Here is a 23,578-nt window from a genome sequence, read left to right as displayed (position 1 = left end):
AAACATTGAAAACATTGACTTGAAGAATGGTGAGGAATCCCGGTGGTGCAGGTAAGGGCTTGAATCTTTTTTATGGCAATCAGCTATCTGCCTACCCTCCCTCTCAGTTTTGTCTTCTTTAACTTATACTTACCTATTTCATAGAATCCATTTGTATTTGCACATTGTTTTAAAGTTATTAGATGGAAAGGAACTAGGAAGGAGGTTATTGTGTGAGTGTGGGTTGTTTTTTGGTGTGGTTTTTTGTCTTCTTTTTTAAATGAAAGTGAAATGGGGCTGGAGTGTGGGAAACTCCTTCCCTCAGCAGTCACTTAACAGATTGGCCATTTTTCATCTACTTTGAGTGGGGGAAAAGACTGTCAAGGAATTTTAAAAGAAAACACTGCAAAAAGTTATTAATTGAAGAAAGATCTTTGGCCTTCATTATTCCACTCGATGAAAGCAAAATTTATGCATCGTTATTTGGGATATTGTTTCCTAAAAAGGCTATAACAAGTAACACTAGACAGACAGAAGATAAAGCAGGAAAATACTAAGGTATGGCAAAAACCAAACCCTGGATACTGCAACTCTGTCAATAGTCAACTTTTCCAACACATGCATTTTTAATTTGCATTTCATTAAGGAGCGTAAGATTTACTATCATGATTTAACCATTAGTCAACTAAACCAAGAGGGATCCTAAATATTTCTTACAGAACAACGTACATACATGCTCTTGGATCTTCTTCCTCCCCGTATTCAGACTATTCTTTGTATACAACATACATTTATTTCATTCATGCAGCGTTTACTGTAATAGCATTGCAGTCTTACCAGTATTATGGCATCCCAGACCACAAAAGTGATGAGGGATTCCGACTACCTACTTTGCAGTCCTACCAGAGCCTGCCTGCCTGCCTCTACAGTCGAGAAAAGACGGAATCTGCAATAGCTGAGCTGGGCATCTATAACCAACAGCCTGACTGTAACTCAAAACATCACAGATTATCAGTACAGAAACATCTAGTCTGATCTCCAGTGTAACACAGACCACTCTTGAATTAACTTGTGTTTTAACTACAGCATCTGCTGAGAAATCCAGTTTGTATCTAGAACTAACAAGTCTTGTATAATTAAACTGATAAATATGTATGGTCTGGATTTGTTCAGCCACAAAGGCCAGCCAATGAATCTTTTAAAGAAATTTCTATTCTCCATATAAGTGTTTGTGGGGAAAAAAAAAAGGGCAAAAGAAAAGCTTGCTCTGTCTGCTACTCTTTGTTAAGCCAAGTAAGATTTTTCTTGAGATCTTCAAGACCTGTTCTCAATCCCCCAACGTTTTTTTATGTTTCACTTCTAATCCTCTTTCTCATCTCTCAATTTGCTCCTTGAATTCTGAACAACACAACTATGTCTAATATTTGGGCACAACACAAAGAGATATTACCTACATTTTCGGTCCCACTAGCTACACCTGGCCTATGGATACCACCGCCCTTTTAGGCAAAGTACCACATTGAGGGCTCACTGTCCCCCAGGCTATTTCAGAGAAAAACTGCTTCCCTGGGAAGTACCCTCCGTCATCCACTCTTTGCTCATATAAACATAGATAAAATCCATACACTTGGCAACTCTGAGGCCCACACAGTTTGCTAACACAATGTTTAGCACAGTCAGCACCTGCGAGGGAGGCAGGTAGCTCAACGCACAATTCTGAGCACAGGAATAAGTATTCCTGACTCCCCCACTGACCCGCTTTCTCTCTGAAATGTTAGCATTCACTATTCTTAGCATATTCAACACAATATTAAAGTCACCTCCACCTACTTTTTTTTTTTTTTATAGATACTGCCATCGTAGCTTCAGGTATTGCTTCAGTATAAGAAAGTTTATTTAAAGAGAATATAGACAGAGATGCCCTGGATGTCACAGGAGACGTCAGTCAAACCCTTTGGTCAATAGATCCCTCTCTTTTCAGGTCAGGCACACAAATCCTTTCAAAGTGCTTCTTCGTGACTCGCCTATGTGCTTCCACGGCATTTCCTTAGCTGCTGTTCATTCAATCAAGCAACTTCAGATGATGTCCAGTTTCTTGTGTTTGGATTCGACTCTCAGAGGACCCTCAAAACCATGGCTCAGATTTGCTTGGCTCGTACGTAACTTTGTTTGGCTGATGGCTTCAGTTCTCCCAGCCATTTTATGCTGTTCCCTGCCTTTGCTCTGAGAGGGCCAGGTGTACCTCTGAGGGATATTTCAGCCCTGCCAGCTGCACTGCAGTGAGTCCTTCTAGGTGACTGATCAGGTTTGATGAAATATCCCCCTCCAAAATGGAGATAAAGCAGGTTAAGGCAATTCTTTTATCATAGTTGGCTAAACTTTTCCTATTTTTAACCAACGTGAACTATTGTAACGCTTCACCTTTCTAATTTAAGCAACACCCTTATTTTTGGAATCTTGTTCACTTATCATTCAGATTATATTTTCCAGAAGTATTTCCTGCTCTTCTTAAAAAATTCAGCTTGTTTCAACTATAGCCAGAACTATTGCCTGCATGGTGATAGCAAATGCTTATTGTGTGGTATATACAATTGTGTGTATCCTACATTGCAAGACTGGGGTCTAGTATTTGACAAACTCCTGCTAATAAGCACAAGCACAGCACAGACAACATTCAGGTAAAAAAAAAAAAAAAAAAAAAAAGCTGGAAGTTGATTAAAAATATTGCAAAAATGATTCTGCAGTATCACATCATATGAATTCTCTGGCCCCTATCCAGACTGCCATTTGAGAAGAAATCCCAATCTAGTTCTTTCCTGCCCTTTTTGTCTGCAAAACCCAAGATAATCTGCAATATGCCTGTGAAAAGGAAAGTGCATTTGCATATATGCTGGATTCCGTTCCTTACCAGATACGTTTTTTCTTGGCCGGGCAAATATATTTCCTCTTGTAAATGTAAAAACTCTGCCTCCTTGTATAGAGTTTTGCTTGAAACCACCCAAGAACAGCTCACATAAATAGTGTGCAAGTAAGCACAATGGGCTCAACATCCTATAAGCAAAACTCTTTACTCTGCTAAGCTGAAGTTTTTCAGTTTTTGGCAGAAAGATCATTTTAGAACTCCAATAAATGTACATTCAAGTCATAAGGCTTTTCTCAGCTAAAGATTTACATGGGCCTCCTTTGTATCAGCCACAAAAGTATTTTAAGAGTTTGGAAATTCTAGAAGCTTTCCTCCTGCCTTACTCAGCCACTCAAGCTTGATCCTCATTAAATCCCCTGACATGTAATATATTCCAGTGTACAAGAAGCCCTTCATTACTTCTCCATGCTTAGAAGGTAATAAACCCATTTCAAAGGATGGAAGTAGGAACTATTGCAGGTGTTTCCTTACCCCTCCATGTTGAGCCAGGAAGGCCGTGCTAACGCAGTTTGAACGAGTCAACGGTACGCTCCAGTAATGACTTGAGAAAAAGCACTTTTAGATTCCACTTAGGAGGGTTTCTGCTCTTGCAGGAGGTTTAGGAAGGAATTTATCTGAAATGCAGGACGGGCGCTGGAAATACTAATTCTGTTTCTAACTCAGTTACCACCTTCTGTCACCGTGGACTTAGCAGGTGACTGCACATCTGCCGAGCTGGGCTAACTGCCACGGGTGCACTCTGAAGTCTGCAACTGAGCCTACAGGTTCTTGCACAGCCTTTGCTTCTCCACTTGTGAAATGGAGATAATGAATTTAAATAGCACATTGTCAGGCTCATTTTATTTAACAAATGCAGACCTCTGAGATCTCAGGTGAAAGCCATGCCCCAAAAGCTATTTTCCTACCATAATTTAAACAGGAACTATTTTTATTTTCCAAGATTCAGAACAGATGTATATGAGACTCAGCTCAGCACTGGGAATATTTCTGAAATATATTTACAGAACGCGCGTGCAGAAGTACAAATTTCTCTGACACCTTAAACTTCACTATTTTTTAATGTATTTTACAACGAAGCATCAGTATTTTGACTCAGAAAAGTGGCCACGTTTGTGAGCATGTGTACTGCAATATTGGTAGAACTAACATCTTTCCAGTAAGACATCCAGGTTGCTTTAAAATGGGACTAGATTCTTGGTTAACTATACACTCCTGGACAAAGTAAACATGCACGGAAGGGAGTCCTCATGGATTCCTGTTCTCTGGTTGTGGCCCTTTCTTACCTGTATAATTAGGAGGGCAGAGACAGACATAGTTGTTGATCCCATCCACACATGTAGAGTTATTCTCACAGTCATTATCCTCGCAGTCATCTGGGTTTATTTCACACCTCTCCCCCTCATACCCAAGGACACAAGAACAGCTATGGAGAAAGAAAAAAAAATAATAAAAGTTAGCATGGATCTGAAGGGGCAGGAGGTTTGAGGTATAAAACTGAATTAAAACATATAAAAGTGAGTCGCTGGAGCCAAATTCACTGCTGTTGTGAAGTACGGAGCGCTTTAACCCCATGTCTTTGGTGAAGGATGCAGTCTGACGGTTCATGGGGTCATGTAATTATTTACATGAGACATGAACGCATCAGCAGGAGAGAGCTTCTGTCGTGCTTCCCTTTGCTTTCTTTGTTGATAACCCTAGCCCTGAATTGAAGCAAGCATCTCCAGGGCAGGAGAGTAAACACGCATCACAATATTCAAATCCTTGGCTTCTCTGTCAATGATTTTGTGAGTAAGTGGATACTTGCCTACTGAGGACTGCACAATCATAGGGCGACTTGGCAGCTTTTAGATAGCTCACTCTCTTTAAAGAACAACGGCTTGAATTGAGTTTACAGACATGAACATTTTCTTTTCATTACCACTTTGTCACTTGTCCAAACAAGAAATGTTTGGGAACGATTGCTTTTACAAGTGAAGTAAGGTTTTAGTACTTCTACAGCTCCTCCAACATCTATGTGTAGAAGAGCTGATGACGTCTAGATAATTCAACTAAAACACAAACAAACAATGAGAGAGCTAGGAATGGTTCTGTGAGGACGTGGACACTACTCAAAAATAATTGCACTAAATATTTTATCTCACAAGACTCTGATGTGTGGTCCCTAGAGGGAGTGTAAGGAACTAAGTGGTTGAAGAATGACTTTAATTTTTTTTCAATCTCAGTTTCCTCTCTAGATCTAGAAGTTATGGTTGCTAAGAGAACCTTTATGTTTTAAACTATCTGTAAGTGATGAAGAGGTGGAGGCCAGTTTCCTAAAAGAGAGTCTAAAAACACGTGTTAAGTGCTCCAGTCCTTTCAGTGGCTTCTAAGAAGCCAGCAATGACGTTTGAAGCGTATTGCTGTTCACTAGTCACAGAAAGCATGTGTGCGGAAGGGAAGTTGTCTTGTTTCGAGTTCCCGTCCAAACTACACATCCACTCAGCTCTTCATTTCCTTTCCCATGCAAGTTCTGGTGGCAGAAAAGGAACCGAACAAATGTAAAGCACTACTGATTGATGATGACGAAAACCAGAAAGCACCAGAGCAATCACACTAATTGCCATCCACTGCTCTCTGAAACCAGGAGAACTTCCAACGCAGAAATAGCTGCAGGGTACTTTTCTCAGCTCAGACGGACAAAGTGGACATGGGGTGGTTATCCTGCTTTATGTAGGTGACATGGGGTTGAGGTGGGGAATGCCCTGGAGAAATAGGAGATCTTCAGAATCTGTGCAGAAAACTGCAGCACTTTTGGGCTGGTTGCTCGCAGCATGACATTTGCTTCTCTTCCTCCTGTGTGCCACCGACTGAGCAGAGCGCAGGGACTCCCAAGGGAGGGAGCTCTGCATCCACCTTCGGTAGGTCCTAGGTTGGACCCTCAGGATAAGGTTAGATTCTTCATGACATGTGCAACCTCAGAAACTAAGGGAATAACAAAGAGGAAGAAAAAAGGGCCGGGAATGTGTCTTGAGCCACCACAACAGTAAGATCTTCTAGATGGGTACAGAGCAGGCATATAGGTCACATGCTAACAGTCATCTTCATTCAGCTCTGCAGGGACCATTCACAGGTCATGAGAGCTGGAAAACCTTCACCATGAATAACCAAAACCAAACTGCTCAAATAAATCCAATTTAGGACACAATAAATCAATAAGAAATATTTTCTTTTCCTGTCTGAAGCTCATTATTGCTAATAAAATATGTCCTCTTGCTGACCCTGCAATGATCCAGAGGATCACAGGAGGCAGATAAGAAAGAAGAGCTGGCACACCATCTTTCGTGGCAATGCAAGTGTCGGGGAGAGGGTTAAAGACATCTAATTAAATACAGTGGCACATTCATCATGTCTCCCTTTTCGATTACAAAACCCCATTTTCAGCGGTTTATAACTCAGCCATAAAAATATGCTCCAGGCTGCAACTTGGCATCCAAGGTCTCAGTTTGGGAGCACAAATTTTTCTCTCCATTTAAAGAAAAGCAACAAGAGTGGCTTTGTGCTGGTTATTTTTATGTGAATATAGCACCATTTTCCTTCCACAAAAGGATTGGGACAGCTTGGATGTATGCAATTAAAAATGACATTATTAAATACTATCACAGTAATGGTTCAACTCAGTAGAGTTACCATTAGTAACAATACATACAGGATTGTTAACATACAATTGCTCAGTATTAGGACACATTCCATACTGAAGGAAATGTCAGCATAATTGATGACATTTGGCTACTGGTCCCTATGTATTATAGGGAGCCTTTACATTATTGCTTACGTACGATTCCTTATTTTGATTTGCATTCAAATGTGCGAAATACGAGGACTGAAATTAAAAGATAAAACATACAATTTGGGACCCCGATTGAACCGTATGTTGAAAGAGTTGCAGTTTGGGACTGTTTGTATGTATTTTCCCAGAAAAAGCTTAGAAGAAAAATGAAGTTTGCAGAGTGACTGGAAGGCCATCAAACTTGGGTTCCAGCTGACCGAGAGAGAAAATTAATTCCAGAGACAATGATGAAAACTTTGTACTGACTAAATAGTGAAGCAGTGAGAGACAGCATTACATTTGGACCTCAGAAACAATGGAGCCATGCAGGAAAGAACTATTTTCTAAGACACTGTGATCGCATAAAGGTCCAAATTCCCTATTCCTCCAGTTCACGGATTTTCTGTTAGTGTTGTGTTTTCCTAAAAATAAAGAACTAAGTAAAACCCCATTATCCTCATGAGGGCACAAGGGAACACAGAACTTAATGACAACATTTTGGGGGTAAACTTTTGGAGCTGAAGTATACTGACAATTTTGTGAGTTTACTATATTCAAAATTATTTTTTTCATAAACTCTAATGAAACAGTTTAGCATCTGTTTATTAAAATAGGCATGCATACAGTGTATCACGTTTCAAAAAATCAACTTTTAAATAGAGATAGTAAATTCTTTCAGGAACATTACAGTTTCTTGGTAAAGGAGCTTTTTACATCTACATCCCAATGGAGTAGCCTGTAAGTCTGGAAGTGCAACGTTTTTCCTTGAACTAGGCAGAATTAACACTAGGGAGTTAATCAGTTCCAGGATTTTACATTTATGAGGGAACTTAAAGTTTGTGGAAAATGCTAAAGAAAACGCTCTGGAAATGGAGGGGGTTTTATATGGAGAAAAGTTAAAATAATCCAGAGACTTTGTTTCCCAACGCTGTAGGTTATCAAAGATCAGCTGGCTGCCTGTGGCTAACTGAAGCAGAGCTGAGAACTCTGCCTCCTTTCTCAAAGTCTCACTTACAGGCATGCCAAATGACCAGGACACGTCTGATTGACCATCTTGTATTATCAGTCTCAATAAGCACTTTTTCTGGCAACCTTTTGTCAAAGAAGACATAGATTAGATTAGATTAGATTAGATTAGATTAGATTAGATTAGATTAGAGTGAGCAATTCAAAGGGAGGAAGAACTTCATGTTTCTAATCTCCTGAGCCACAGGATGTCACTTAACTATTCTTTAATACAGAAGAAGTCCCTGCCTGAAAAAAGAGAATGTGAAAATTACTCAGAATTGAAAAAGTGCAAGGATAAAAGATGCCAAGAAGGACTGAAGAACTCCAGCTGAACCTTTGCCCTTCGGCTGCCCCACCAGGACCTGCTATGACAACAAATCTGAGCAGCTCAGTCGCCTGCTGCTGCGAGCCCTTGTGGGCACCAGGCACAGCGGGCGAGTCAGGCTGGAATCGCAGTCAGAACTATGAATTTCCTACCCTTGCCTGAGGAACATCACCACCTTAGCATTATTTAAAAGGTAATTTTCTTGTCCAAGGCTACAGAAACTTGAGAGTTAAACTGCTTGGCATTTCATAGGGAGAGAGCTTTGGCTTAAGTTTCCTTTCTGCAAGAGTAAAGATTTGACAAGTTTGGCAGCAGAGCTTGTGTATGAATGTATTTCCCCAGGGAAGAGAATATACAGAAGATATAATTTCTTTTACAGGCCACACAACAGAAAAATCCAAGGAGGCCTCTCATGAAAATCTTTCTGACATTCACTTCCTCGCAGCATATAATCGAAGGCAATGTTTTCCCATCTTGATGAACATAATTTATATGCACGTAACTCTGACTGCTGCCATCCACTGGAGGGGAGATTTCCCACCAAAAAAACCCAAACCAACCAAATTCAATTTCAAAATATTTCTTTGTCACTGACTGTTCCATCCCCCCCCCCCCCCCCCCCATTTCTCTAAGACACGCTAAAGCCCCACGCTCCTGTTCTCCAGAGCAGCTGGGGCTATGGACTGACTGAATTAAAAACACGGAGAGAAAACAGAGCAACGCATAAGCTGAACATTTAATTTTATGAAGCAAGATTTTGTCGAGATATGGTCTTATGTGCCTTTTATTAGACCAACTGAAACCATATAAATAACTATAAAAGCAGAAATCTTCCCTAAAAAGCCTCAAATGTTGTTAAGCAACAAAACCACCCCTGCAGTTTTGTAAAGTATCTCAAAAACTACATTCATTTGGAACTGAAGCAAAGCCTCTGAAATTGGAAAATTCTCCATGAGAAAAATTTAGAAGCAGCTTTCATTTCAGGTCATTCAAAACTTTTTACTTTCTACCACCGAAGAGAACTAAAATGCTAAAGGAAAACACGATCCAAAATATAAGCTGAAGCCTTTCATTCCAGTATTATGGATATTATAAAATGTTTTACTAGCACATTTTTAATATCAGCTAGATTTTTGAAAAATGAGTACCGAGCGACAGAAAACAGATATTCTAATATGGTACAATTTTGCTTCGGCACAAGCTAGAAAAAGCTACCTAAACAGTATTACATGAGGGTGACCAGAAGGGAACCCGAACTGAAGACCAGCGGACCTTTATTTCTCTCAAGCAGAATCTGAACCTGAACTTTTACTCCAGAAATTGCTAGGCCTGCTAAAATCTGAATTCAGAAGAGGTATATCAGATCACAAGTGCAGAGTAGTGGTTTCACCAAAATCGAGGGGGTCCTCTCAAGCAGCATGACCATTTGCACGTGCTATGATCTGCAGAGCCTCCTCGTCCTCTCCCACCACCGTGCACCAGTATGACCGTCCAAATGCATCTGTACCCAGGAGATGCGCTCTTCTGCTTTGCTCAGGGCCTCGTCACAGGTGCTCAGGCTGAGCTCTAAACTGCCCCTCATGGAGATGTGGCCATGTTGGAAAGCCTCAGGTTGTTATTTGTAACAGAGCCTGACAGTGTCCCTTCCTCCCTGTCCACCTGCACTTTTCCATTGTAGTATCATCAGTGTCCTTCTGTGTCCAGCATGTGCTGGATCTGTTTCTGTAAGGGGAGGATTCTGGAGGGTGGGCAGGCACAGAGACAGAGAGCAGCTTTGGGGCATTTCTTCCGTTTTCTGCTTCCCCACGGGGCAAAATGGAAGCTCTTCTGTGCCTCATTTCCACAGGAGGGATTTGGGGAGTCAAAAAGAAGCCACAATGCTCTGCTGGAAATATAAAAGGCATCCTACCATTTGTAGGGGAACAGGAGGGGGGTGCTAACCCCCCCCTGCACCTAAAGTCCTGTCAGTCACCCAAACTTTTACCTAGCCCTTTCTATTTTGAAAAAATCCTATTTTCTGACATAAGATATGGGTTTGCTGACTTGGTTAACAAACAGTTAACTTTAGTTGGAACCGTCTTAATCACAGCTGAAACTAAACTGGAATCAAACTGAAAAAATGTACTGGTTTGACTCCCTGCTTACACCGTTTATAAACCTTGCAATTCTGTGTCTCCCTCCAGCTGTCACTGATAGGAAGCTATATATAGGAGAAGACAAAGCAGCAGCCTCGGTAACGTATAAAAGCTTTTAGAAGTGAGGCTTTCATATATGCAATTGAAACAACAGTATGGCGTACTTTTGTACGTATTTTGTGCAAGAAATAGCATAAATACCGAGGACCAAATCTACGAAAATTTCAGCAACTCTTTTCTAAAAAAAATTTGTATCAACTTTAATGACAACTAGTGGCCAAAGCCTCAAACTTGTATTTTCTTAGCTGTAAAGTAGCAGCACAAATCTCTCAGTTACCTCATGAAAATTTCTGGACTCCTCTTGGAGTATCCCCACCTATGCTACGTCTTTCTTACATGGGAAAACTGAAATCCGTAACGTCCAACTGTAAAGGTTATTCTCTTGCAGGCACAATGCCCAAGATGTGGAAATCTCTCCATGTTTTTTGTTTCTTTAAAGCCTGTTTGTCTACAAGATTCTTCAGTATGAAAACATTTTGCATCTGGTTGTCAAGCAACAGATGCTTACTTTACAAATACAAAAAAGGGTATATGTGAGTTTGAAATGCCCCCAAGGAAAATCAGCACGCAGATAACACAATGCAGGTCAGGGAGACCGCTCAAAACAGCTCTTAAGAGTATATTCCATTATGAGAAAATAAGGAGGCCTGTTTCAGAGGAAACACTATGTCACCAATGAAACCAGATTAATTTTTTTGTATAGCAAATAGAAATGTCACATGCAGCAGCTTTTATAAAGTAGTTATTATAGTTCATTATTGCAAAGTAGAAACACATTTAATTTTATCATCTTATTTTAAATGAACTTTGTGTTACTACCTGAATCCATCTTTATTTGCCTCGGTGAGGTGGCAGGTCCCTCCATTCTGACAGGGATTTTGAATGCAAGAATTAATGGGCACACTGCAGTCTCGACCCTATTTGGGAAAATTCAAAAGAAACAAGGTTAGTAAGACTCATGTCATCTGAATCAATGTCTCTTGCTCCCTCACCCTACACATGGCACCATTTACAGGAGGTCTGTGGTCTTCAGACCCGTCACATCACCTGATGTTCTTTATTGATGGACAGATATATTCAGCACTCAAGGGAGAGTTTGGGTGGGCCAACTGTTCTGACCAATGGGACTGGTGAGTATCTTGGTATCATTTCAGTTTCAAGATTTTAGTTTAACTCTTTCATTTGACTATTTTAAGGAAACAGCTGGTTTCATCATTACCCTAACACACTTTAATCTCTAATGTTAGTTACAATGAAAAGAATTAATCATGACCAAAGGTAATCAGAAGGCCACACACAGTCAGCACAAGACCACACAGAGCCAGCACTCATTCAAGCGCATTTACCAAGTGCTCAGTTAAATGCTGCAACAGTACACCATGCTCATTACCACGCATTGTCAAAACCTAAAGGGGAAAATTCATTTTTATCATGGGAGCCGAGTTTGAATTTCTCTGCAGAACACACTGAAACCTGTTTTAGATATCATTGTTGAATCAGTTCCCTTCTTAAAGATTGCCCTAAAATATACATCAGTTCCAACTGAACTTCACTAGCTTGAACAACCTCCACTGTTACCAACTGACTTTTTATTGGCTCTTCAAGGCATAGACATATTTCTCTGATCATTATATTCTGCTGATTAGGACAAGCTATTTGTAAAATTGGCAAATACATGAAAGAGTTTGGTCTTGCTTTTCAGTTACTCACACAGTAGGGTAGAATAAAGACACCTGAAAGCCTCAAAACTCAAGGGATCTGTGCAATCACAAAGAAGTTCAAGAGATCTCTCTACTCTTCCTACTGAAGATCCTGTTAGCAGTGGCCCTTTGCCAGCTGATCTACCAGAAAGCTGATACATGACTGCAATCAAGATGAGAAAAATACCTCAGGAGATACATTAATTCGGTCAAAGTTGCTGGGTGTTTTTGCCTTGGTTTAAAAACGATTATTTACCTTGTACTTTAGAGGAATAACAATGGTGTATCTATTTGTAAGTCTCTAAACAAAGAGGACAGATGCCAGCCGTGACATCAGTTCGTAACAGCTGTAACTTTTGTGTATCGGTATTGAACACCAGCCTGCCGCTCCCAGCTTTCCTTGCTGAACAACACTCATCAGCAGCCATTCCTTTCTCTACCGAATTTGCCACAGCTTCCGACCCTTTTCACACTTTACATACCTAGTGTGATGTACTGGGGCAGGGGACACTCAGATAGTTTCTATAGTCTCATTCGTTTATGACAGCTGTGCTGTCAAAATGAAGCATCTTGGTGCTTCAGTCATATACTGCACATGAGAGCATCAACTGTTAGTTGTTTTTCCACCTCGCTTTGAGACTTTGCTGTTCTCACTTAGGATATACTATTACATTAGAATTAAGAATGGACTTGGAGAAACCTAACGCTGTACTTGGCAGATACCTGACAATGATTTGCTTGCCTCTGGATGAATACAGCGGGGTTAGAAAAGGCATAGAAAAGGACTACCAAAATGTTCAAGGAGATGGAGCAACTACTTCAGAAGAAGATACTATAAAGACTAGGACTCTCTAGTCTGGAGAAAAGAAAACTGATGGGGGTGATATGACTGAGGTTTACAAAATCATGGAGGTGACGAATGCAGAATTTGTCACACACTAAATCCCTCAGCAGTAGAAGGACACTTACTGATGTTAGAAGATGAGCTTAATATAGATAAAAGAAAATACTTCTTCCAAAGTATGAGCTTCTGGGATGCTTTTGCCACGGGTGGTTGTGAAATCAGATAGTATAAAAGCCATTAGACAAATTCACATACAATAGATCCAAACCAGACATGAATAGCAATAGGCAGACATCAACATCCCTAGTTGGATGATGGTGGGCGCTGGGAGAACTGGAGAGGAGTGGTGGCCAGGCTTGGGTACTCTGATTTGCTGCTGCCCCCATGAGAGACAGAACGCTGCAGTAAATGCACTACAGACCCATGATGGCACTTCCCACGTTCTTAGGTCAAAGTTGTTTGAAAGGCTTATTTGGCTCTCAACAAGGAAAACGTTCCCGATCTTTTTTTTCAAAAGAACCTAGCTGCTTCCTGAACCAAGGCGGTGTGCATTGTAAGGGAACAGATCTCTCAGGAAAACCGCACCAGGATGGGTTTGATCAGTTTGTCTGTGGCTGCATATCTCTTTGGGAAATCTCGCTCTTGAGGGAAGAACAAATAGGCTGGTGACATCTTTCTAACCCTTGTTCATCGTTGCCCACCTCTCTCTCTTACATCCTACACCGATCAGAAGTTCATGCTCAGCTCGACTGGTGTGCCCATTTCCAGCAACGTGCCCAGCCTGGAGGTGACAAGCCAGCAGGACAAGGACTGTGCTGGTTCTGTGACAGCTCAAGCTCCATTCATGCTTTAAGTACTGTATAAATAATAGTAGCAATCTTAGTTTGTCTCTGGAGTGCTTACCTTGAAATTGGTGCAGCCTCAATTAAGCCTAATCAAGGCATTAAAAAACCAAAACCAGCTTCTAAGTGTGAACTTTTCTACAGAGTTCATTTGATCTGGTCTGTCCACTGATGATCTCATTCACATATCATACAGCTCAGTCCTCCAAATACTACTGAAATCTTCAGTATTTTGTCAGGTAGGACATACTGCCATCGTACTGTGACAAGACCTGAGACACACAGTAATTATGCTCTTGTCCAACACCATAGAGGAGCTTTGTTACAGAAATGAGAGACAAAGTTGTAATTCTGAGGCTCTGTCCCCAGCATGCCCCAGAGAGAGGAGAAGCAGCTTTGCATTTTAAAATTTGTGCAAATACAAGGAAACAGCGACATCCTTTTCCTTGGTTGAATCAGAAGAGAAACATTTCCAAAGAACAACAGAAGACCTGGCCACCCCCGCCTCGCTGTGAGTTCATTCCCCCAACACAGCAGTGCCGGCAGCATGCGAAGACCTCACCCAAGACCTGGCAGAGAGGGTTTCTGCTTCATCCACGCTGCACTTGCCAAACAGCCTGTCCTTCTCCATTTGAAATCCTGAGCCCCCAAATGTCTCGGGGAAGAATTGGGAAAGCGCCGAGGGAAGCTCATGCAGGTTTTATTTTGGCACCATGTGGTCCGCAGCACTTCACGGATGCGAGCCATGCAGCATTAACGCTAATCCGCTGCCACCCTTCTGCAATATTGCCTGTGCTTTGTCCATCTGTGTTGTGAATCCTGTGTGGTTACCGCTTTATCCTAGTGAAGCTGGAAGATGCCATTTTTTATATTTCTAAGATCACAAATACTTTTCCTGTGTCCCTGAAGAATTGACTTCTATAGATACTTCACTAACATCAGTTACCTCTGTTTCATATGAGCTCTTTGTACCGGTACCACTAAAATACTAAACCCTTTGCAGCTAAGCATAGCAAGAAGCAAAGCAGAAACCACAGTATCTGTTTTTCTGAAGGTTTTTGTCACAGTTGAACACCGTGTAAAACAGTCCCATCACTTCTATCGTAATTACTCAGATTATTTTGAACGTTCTTGTAAAAATTTAATAAAGATAAATGTTAAAATGAGAGCAACGCATTTTCAGTCTCTCTCATCGGCACATGAAATTTCTCATGACTTCGACTCAGCTCTCATTTCTGTACGGAACATGGCTGAATTATTGGCTTCTTGGGCCTCAGGCACCATGGAAACCGATCAGTATGTGCTGCTGAATCAGACTTAATTACAACACTAAGTTGCTATGTGGCTTTAGGAAAATTAGAGTCTCTCTGACTCAGTTTACTCATTGTAATAAATGGGCAAACAGCATTTAATCTTTCTCTGAGGATTATCTGCTAAGTTGACTTTATCAATAGCACATTGAGAGCCCACAAAACAAGGACCATTTCTCTAACACAGAAGACTATGAAAAACAAAGAATTCCGAAAGGAGAGAAGCTGCAGAAAATATTGGTACTAATAAATCTACAGCAAAGCAAGGCCATTTTATTTCTGTATAAGACTGTCACTACCCAGAGGAGCCTAAAGACATTCTAGAAACATCTTTCAAATGAATAATGCAATTCTCTAGTCTCGATTTACAGTAAGACTGTTCTTACTGGAAAAATGGAATTTCTGTCAAGCATCACTAAAATTAATTTATCTGTGAGCTGGGAAAAACTCTTTGAATTACATTCCCTGGAAATAACTATTGTTACAAAGGAGAATATTGTATATTTGTGTCAAGACTAAAGAGCCTTTTAATGAAGTCTGAATCAGAAAGGGAGGTGCAAATTTTGTTTCAAGGACAGGGAAGAAGCTATGACTGTCTCAGCAATTCACAGAAAGAGGATGAAGGTCCCTCTGTGTGCAATATTTTAGTTCTAGAGCTTTTTTAAGCTGCAATAAATTGTCTAGTCTGATAGGAAAGCATCAGATCCAAAACACTTTTATATAATTTCTCTCATTTTCTGTAGGACAGGAAAGGATTAGGTGTTGAAACATAAAATTTCTGCAACTAATCAGAAGACATGTATGTTCAGAGTCCAGCTGCCTTTTTAAATCTGAAGTACCTCAGCTGGTCCAGATTTTATCTGGGCTGCTCCAGCTCCATATTTCACTGAATGAGAACAGAAACTATCCACCATACTTAGAAAGTGTCAATTCTTCATTTCATACTCAACAGTAATTAACCGTACTGGGCATTAGTGTATATACAAGCTGTTCCTCAGTACTGCTGTGCCGAATTCTAGCCTTTGCAAGTATCCAATACTGGAAAACATTACATCATGATCAGTAAAACACCCAAGAACAAGTAGCAAAAACTAATAAGTACCTCAGCAGGAAGAACGAAGGATAATACAATAAAAAAGCACATATTTGCTTTGACACTGTTTCAACCGCTGCAACGATTTTTTAAAAATTCATTTTCACAAATTAGTATTGTTTATGGAGACTGAAAGCTTCATTCAAGATCGCATGTCAGAGATTTGACCTCTGTCCATTTTAATGTGATCCTTCACCCGTTTCTAACAGCAGCAGGCACAGATAAGAGGCAGTTGCACGGAGCTCACCACAGGTACAAGGTGTCATGGAATCATAGAATTCCAGGCTGGAAGGGACCTCAAGGATCATCTGGCCCAGCCTTTCTTGGCAAAAGCATGGTCTAGCCAAGACGGCCCAGCACCCTGTCCAGCCAAATCTTAGAAGTGTCCAATGTTGGGGAATCCACCGCTTCCCTGGGGAGATTATTCCAGTGGCTGCTTGTTCTCATTGTGAAAAATTTTCATCTTGTGTCCAGCCAGAATCTCTCCAGGAGGAACTTGTACCCATTACCCCTCATCTTTTCCGTATGACTCCATGTAAAAAGGGAGTCTCCATCTTCTTTGTAGGCACCCTTTAAATACTGGAACGTGGTGATAAGGTCTCCCCTAAGCTGCCTTTTCTCAAGGCTGAACAAACCCAGTTCTCTCAGCCTTTCCTCATACGGCAGGCTTTCCAGTCCTTGGATCATCTTTGTGGCCCTTCTCTGGACCCTCTCCAGCCTGTGCACATCCTTTTTGTATAGCAGGGACCAAAACTGAAGACAGTATTCCAGGTGTGGCCTGACGAGCGCCGAGTAGAGCGGGATAATGACTTCTTTATCTCTGCTGGTGATGCCCTTGTTGATGCAACCCAGCAGCCTGTTGGCATTCTTTGCCACAGCAGCACACCACTCACTCATATTGAGCTGCTTGTCCACCAGGACTCCCAGGTCCCTTTCAACAGAGCTGCTCCCCAGCCGGGTAGATCCCAGCCTGTGCGGCACTCCTGGATTATGTTTTCCCAGGTGCAAGACCTTATACTTGTCCTTGTTGAACTTCGTAAGGTTCGTGTTAGCCCACTCTTCCAGCCTATCCAGGTCTTCCTGCAGGGTGGCTCTCCCTTCCGAAGTCTCCACTTCATCGGCGAACTTCATCAGAGTACACTAGATCCCGTCATCCAGACCACTTATGAAGATATTAAACAGTGGTGGGCCAATATCAATCCCTGAGGTACCCCACTTGTGACAGGTTGCCAGTTTGAAATGGAGCTGTTTACCACCACCCTCTGGGTGCAGCCTGTCAGCCAGTTCCCCACCCACCGCACAGACCACTTGTCTAGACCGTAACACATCAGTTTCTCTAGGAGGAGGCTGCAGGAAACCATATCGAAAGCCTTAGAGAAATCCAGGTTATCTACAGGAATTCCAGGTAGACAACCAGGTAGACAATCCAGGTAGACACCTCCTAGCGTAGAAAACTATCACTGCTGACTGCAGTAGAAACATGATCCAGCCAGTGATGAAGACACCTGCAGACAGGCAGAAGTCTATCCAACTTCAATGGTTTGTGAATAGGGAGACCTCTTTCCAGCTAATTACAGCCTTGTTGAATGGCTACAGTGTTTTAAAGCATGCTGGAAAAATGAGCTATACAAAAGAAATACCAAAGTTTGAGTTGTTAACAATTTACAGTGTGTTCATAATAAATTTTATTTAGATGGTATATATAGAGAACAGATGGTAGGGTTCATGTGTTTGGTAAAAATACTAGATGAAGACAAATATAGTTGATAGAGACTTTGAATTAAGAACTAGGAAATTTTCATAAACAACTTAATTATCAAGCTCTAAATACAGCTAAAGCTTTTAGGGAAATCAGACAAAATTACCAGCGACAAAGATACTGTATGGCAAACCTAGTCCTTTACATTCCTAATAGTGGAAGTAATGCATCCATATCCAACTCTCAGTCTCACAAATGTTAACACACTTGTCTTACGGGTTTCTTGGTCAGAAGTTAATAAGCAATCATTACATTAAGGGAAAAGGCTAAGTAAATCTTCCACTTCATGACAGGCTTGAAGGAAAATCCACAGAAAGACAAACTCAGAAGTACAATGTGTTCTATGAGTGTGTATTCACGAATGTTATTCAAACTTACAAGTATCTGCCAGCTTTAAAATTTTAACCTCCTAATGTTGTGAAATTAAGAAAAAATGGACACTTACAGCCACTATGTATAGCTTTGCTCTGCTTCCCTCCGTAGCTTGGGAAGTATTTTATTGAACACACTTTTCTGACCAATTCTGATGTGTGCTGATTTCTTGAGTGTTAAAACTACATTTGCATGTGCCAGCGGGACTCATTCATGTATTCAGACCTGCAAAGGTCTAATAGCAGAGTGAAGGGCTAAATGTAGTGTGTAAACAAGTCATGATTCCTGATGCTTCATATAAAAGAATGAGATAAGATGGGACAAGAGGAGAGGGGGAAAAACATCCAGAAATAACAGAAGACACAGACACTTAGCACAGAAAGAGAATTCAGTTTAAAATCTTCAATGGATTTTTAACTTGACTTTTGCTTCTTTCATGCGTAGTAAAGTGAGAACTATGATCAGAGGTTTTCCCAAAGTTATGGCATACAGCTATCCAATAAGGAATAAACTGATGCTACGGTCTTTTACATAGTGGCATCTTTACCAGTATTGTCTTTCACCATTTGAAACCTTGATCCCCTGTCATAAATAGTCAAAACTGGAGAGTAAACGGAAATATTCCCAGGGCAGGAAGGGAAAGAGATGTCTCACGAACAAAGTTTTATCACATAAACCTCAATTCCACTAGAAAACTAAGCTAGGAAATAAGAATGAGGTATTCAGCAGTTTCCCTGTAATAGATACATTTAGAAGCCATCAATACAAAGGAGAAACAAGAAGGATTTTGCATAATTGACCAAGGAAACACGATGCCACAAATTCAGCTACACAGCCAATACACCCAGATACAAGTTTGGCAGGAAAAATTCTCTCAAGTTCTATTCACAATTGTGTATTTCAGAGCCTTTCATTGCAAAGAAACCCAGTATTTGGTACAATGAGATCGTGAAAAGGAAAAGTTTTACGTGTATTGCAAATCTTAAAGCAAGTTATGAAAGTTAGCATGCCATCTTACACTAATTACAGCATGAAGGGCTTGATGGACACCTCAGCGGTCACTGCAAACACAGCTACTCCACTTTGTGAAGGGAATCCTTAGTTATCACATAATTAGAGATGCTGCAGTCTGAGTGAAGAATGAAACTAACTTTAAAATATACAATTAATCTAAATTCTTTTGCAGGAAGGGCTAAAAAATATAGCATTGGGAATTACTCTACTGTTATTTTACCAACAGAACCATTTGAAACTGATTTCCTAATTGATTGCACCAATATTAAGATATATGTAGACAGCTTACACATTGATATCTATATACAGTAGTATAAAGTTCTTCAGTAGATCCAGGTGATACTGTTTCCTTGTTTATGCTTTTTCTGGCCCATGGACATAATGGCTAAGCCTCAATCTGGAAAAGATGTAGATGACGCTCATTGGCAAGGTCAAACAACTACAAGAGCTGGCAGGGTGTATGTTAGATCCATCTGCTTAGGCATATATACAAATTATTTGGCAAGGCATAGATAATATCACAGTAATTTTGGATCAGGCTGCTTTTAGATTGCCAGGTGGAAGTTGAAAGATTTTGATCATCTGTTGTTCACAAAAAGGCTGTGACATCTCCTTCTGAATGCAGACCTTGCTACAGACATCCCCGCCTTGGGTGCCTGTAGGTTAGGGCACACACAGTGCTGATGAATTAACTATTTCTCTTTAATCATCTGTCCCAATGGGGTAATAAAAATGTACCGTCTGAGGATTGCTGTTTACAAGCCAATTACTTTAACATGAAATAGTAATTAATTTCATCCATTTCTAGTTTTGAAAAACGTTTTTAAATAAATTTGAATTTACCTAGACAATTCTTTTTTTAGTTTGGTATCATTGTTTATACAGCTGTGGCTACATTGACACAACAAATACAAGAAAAAAGTTGCCCACTGCTCACAAGCATCATGAGAAATACTATTTGCTAAATGGCGTAGAAGCTAGATGATGAAAAGAAGATCCATTGATATTGGTTTTGTTGCTGCCCCCCCGCCATTTGGCTAATTCAACTCCCTCTGAAAACTTTCACAGTGTTAGTGTCTGAAGTAAAAATACAGATAATAGTTATTTATACCCCACCATCTTCAGCACTGTATAGTTACCTTCTATGCCACCCTAGCTTCACGGGCACCTGATTAAACAATAATTGGGCATGCCAGCAGCACTTCTTAGTGACTTCCTTGTCCTTGTTAATAAATCACAATTGTCAATTTATAGCAAATTAGGTGAACTCTGCTCTCTTAAGCCTCATTTTATTTAAATCAGGAAGATTTATGATCCTCCTGGGCATAATACACCTTCCATTACCTCCGTAGCTAGTAATCAAGAATATGCCTGTCAAAGTCAAAGTGCAAGGATTCATCATATTATTTTTTAAAATCTCTGGTTCTTCTCCTATGAGTATGGAATTTAATTCTCAGTGGACATGTAAGGTTTATTTTGCAATTATATTCATTACCATGTAAATCCTGACTGTCCTTCTAATCCTCTCCTTACATAAGCACTTTGGGCTTCAGTGGTCTTTTGGGCTTTTAATCAATGACAGAAGATACCTCATTCATCTATCACAGAATCAATTCACGTAGCGCAGATCTGAACTGAGTCCAGAGGTGCCAAGCTGGATGGGGCAGGTGCTGTAGAGGTTCCAAGGTTCCTCAGTCAACTGCCTGATGCAGATCACTGGGTGAATGTTTTGGGAGACGTAGGAGTAAATTAGGGACACTGAAAATAGTTGATTTTGCCCAGGGTTGCCTCTATACCTAAAATCCAACCCAAAATATTTGATGTAAAAAAGACATTGACTATTTTATATGTAGTCTCTAATTCAACCAATATTCATGAATGAGAACAATGTTTTCAGTACCCTCAAAACACTTAAGGGCCTATTTATTTTAAAGTACATGTTGCAGTGACAACAAAACTTTCACTCTCAGGCTATCAAAAGCCAGTGGCTCTTTTTTAATGTGAACACTGTAGAGAAAGTTATAAAGACTGGACATTTGTATAGAAACCACAATTCCTATTAATAAGAAATAAAAGAAAATATAACTGTTGTATTTTAAACTTATTGCTCAAGGCAATTAACCTATGCCTAACAAGCTACTGAACGCAGACTGCATGAGAGAGGAGGGACACATCACATGCAGGAAGCCAATGAAACCTAACATGAGGCAGGGCTTATGCGATTAAAAAACCTCTCCAAAGCACTCACTTGATTTCTGAAATAAACAGAGCTAAAGACGCTGGAAGAGTCACCGTCCATTTGAAGAAACTTTTGCTGGTGTCTCCCTGACTGCTAAGGATGCAGGTTTTTGGTGCGGAACAGTTCTGTACTGATAAAAGGTCTCACACTGAAATGCAAGTTATATCCGCAAAAATGCCAGTATAACCTGTTTTGCTTGTGGAAGCTGTGTAAAGCTTCCTCTGCAAGGCTTGCCAGTTCAGAGATACCAGCAATCCTTTCTGGCATAAACCCAGACTGTAACTGGATAGTGGGCTGAACTGCAACAGGTAACCCAGGCAGGCAGTGACGTTTTCAGAAGCAAACATGCAAATGAATTTTTCAGACTACTAAAGGAATCAAACATGCCCGCTATGGAAATGAGCAAGAGCACAACATTTGTTTCAGAGGCGCTCAGGAGTACGAGGAGGGGACCCCCGGGGGGCCATGGAGCCAGGCGCCTGCCCTGCACCAGCTCAGCACTGGAGCCTGACGCTGCCAGCAGCGGAGCACAGAGAGCTTCGGTACAACTTTACCTGCAGTGTATGCGCACTTACCCCTAACACAGCAATCTACCCATTCTCAAGCTAGTCTGGCATTATATCATTTACATTAACAGGAGAGAGTTTACTGTCACTCTTTTTTTCAGCTTAGCCTGCTTACAGCAACTTTGCCAATTCCGTCATCCCCAAAGGAAAGGGGAAAATAAGGCAATTAACCTCCTAGGACAACCTCTGTTCATGTTCTTGGACAATCAAAGAAACCCCAAAGTCATATTGTCAAGTACAGTCAATGCCAAGAAAGCCTCAAGGATAACAGATGACAGACAATCACAAGAAAATCTAACAATAAGGATTTTCAGCTGTGACCACCTACTTCAACTGATTCAATTATGCGGAAATGGTGGGATGCAGAAAATTAAGAGCTGGTTAAAGAGAACTTGATTAAGCAGAGTTATAGCAACCAGCAATCACCTGAAAGACAGACAAACCACAAAGGAAGAAAAATTATTATTTAGTGTAATAGGACCAGGCAAACATAAGAATAAGAGCCTGAAATTCAGACTAAATGCCAATAAAAACTTCTCCTTTACCCTGGGAAAAGAAAGATTGGAAGCCTGGTCTCTTAAGGCATTTAGAACTAGACCAGAAAAACAGTAGTAAAAACAAAGCAGGGGGGGATAATCCACATTGACAAAAGAATGAATATGACGGTGCCCACCTGTGGGTATGGCTTACTATTCACTTTAACTGCTCAGCTACTTCTCCTGATGCAGCACTGAACAAACAGAGCAAATGCCTGAAGCTGCTCAACATCTGCTTTCTTGCTGGCCTAACAAAAATGGAAATACTTCTTCAGAGTTGGCTTTATTGTTAAGAGCCCTCATTAGGGCATGCCACAATACATTACTCTGTTTTTAACAGGGCTTGCGGTGGGTGCATGCATGCCTTACCACCTTCAGCCAGCAACTATGGCGGTGATCCCTCCTTAAGCATTTCATTTTTATGCTCTTCTAGATGTAAATATCCATTTTCTTTATAACTACTGTAAGAGAAAGGGCAGAAAGAAAGAAACACAAATCTGACGGATGCATAGTAAGTTTTACAGAATAAGCATACACAGGAAAATACTGTGATTTCTGCAGTTTTTTTCTGCCTTAGGAGCATTACATGGAATTATAACCACCTACTGCTGACACTGGTGTTTGCCCTAAAAATCCATACATAAATATAGGCCTACTCGTTTTACATGGCCACCCATTACTTCTCATCCCTAAAGGCTTTCTGCTTTATTGTACTAAGAGTGGAAAATGCTTCTTCAACATTCATTAATAAGTATTTTAAGTATGGTTAAAACAAACAAATAAAAAAATAAAACACCCCAGATCACATAAACACACGCTCCAGGAGAATTTATCAGAATGAAAGTCCAAGGCAGAATCAGCTGCACTGATTTCTTCATATCAAAACTTGGCATGGAGCTTACATTCCACTGCCTCTCCCCCCGACCCTGGCACTGGGAGAGCAAAGAGACCAAGACAGAGTAACGTGCGAAGGCAGAGACGTTTGCTCTCCTGTCTCACGTGGATGAGGCCAGGCTGGTTTAAAAGTTTCTTCCAATTTCTCCTCCTTTTCCAATTGCAGCTCGGGGG

At 40.7% G+C, this 23,578-nt stretch overlaps 1 protein-coding gene across 2 annotated transcripts in view; it reads right to left on the bottom strand.

Annotated features, from left to right (window-relative positions):
- SLIT3 (slit guidance ligand 3) overlaps positions 1-23,578 on the bottom strand; it is a 601,195-nt gene that overhangs the window by 50,240 nt on the left and 527,377 nt on the right. For both annotated transcript variants that reach the window (XM_087759961.1, XM_087759962.1), the window contains 2 exons: positions 11,055-11,152; positions 4,186-4,325 (listed from right to left, as the gene is read on the bottom strand). In XM_087759961.1, coding sequence (XP_087616087.1) covers positions 4,186-4,325; positions 11,055-11,152 — 238 coding nt within the window. The remainder of the gene's footprint in view (positions 1-4,185; positions 4,326-11,054; positions 11,153-23,578) is intronic.

This window comes from Nipponia nippon, unplaced genomic scaffold, assembly GCF_047370975.1.
Source record: "Nipponia nippon isolate SJK-2023a ecotype South Korea unplaced genomic scaffold, ASM4737097v1 scaffold_21, whole genome shotgun sequence".
Classification (NCBI taxonomy): Eukaryota; Metazoa; Chordata; class Aves; order Pelecaniformes; family Threskiornithidae; genus Nipponia; species Nipponia nippon.
This window is presented reverse-complemented; position numbering and strand designations above follow the sequence as displayed.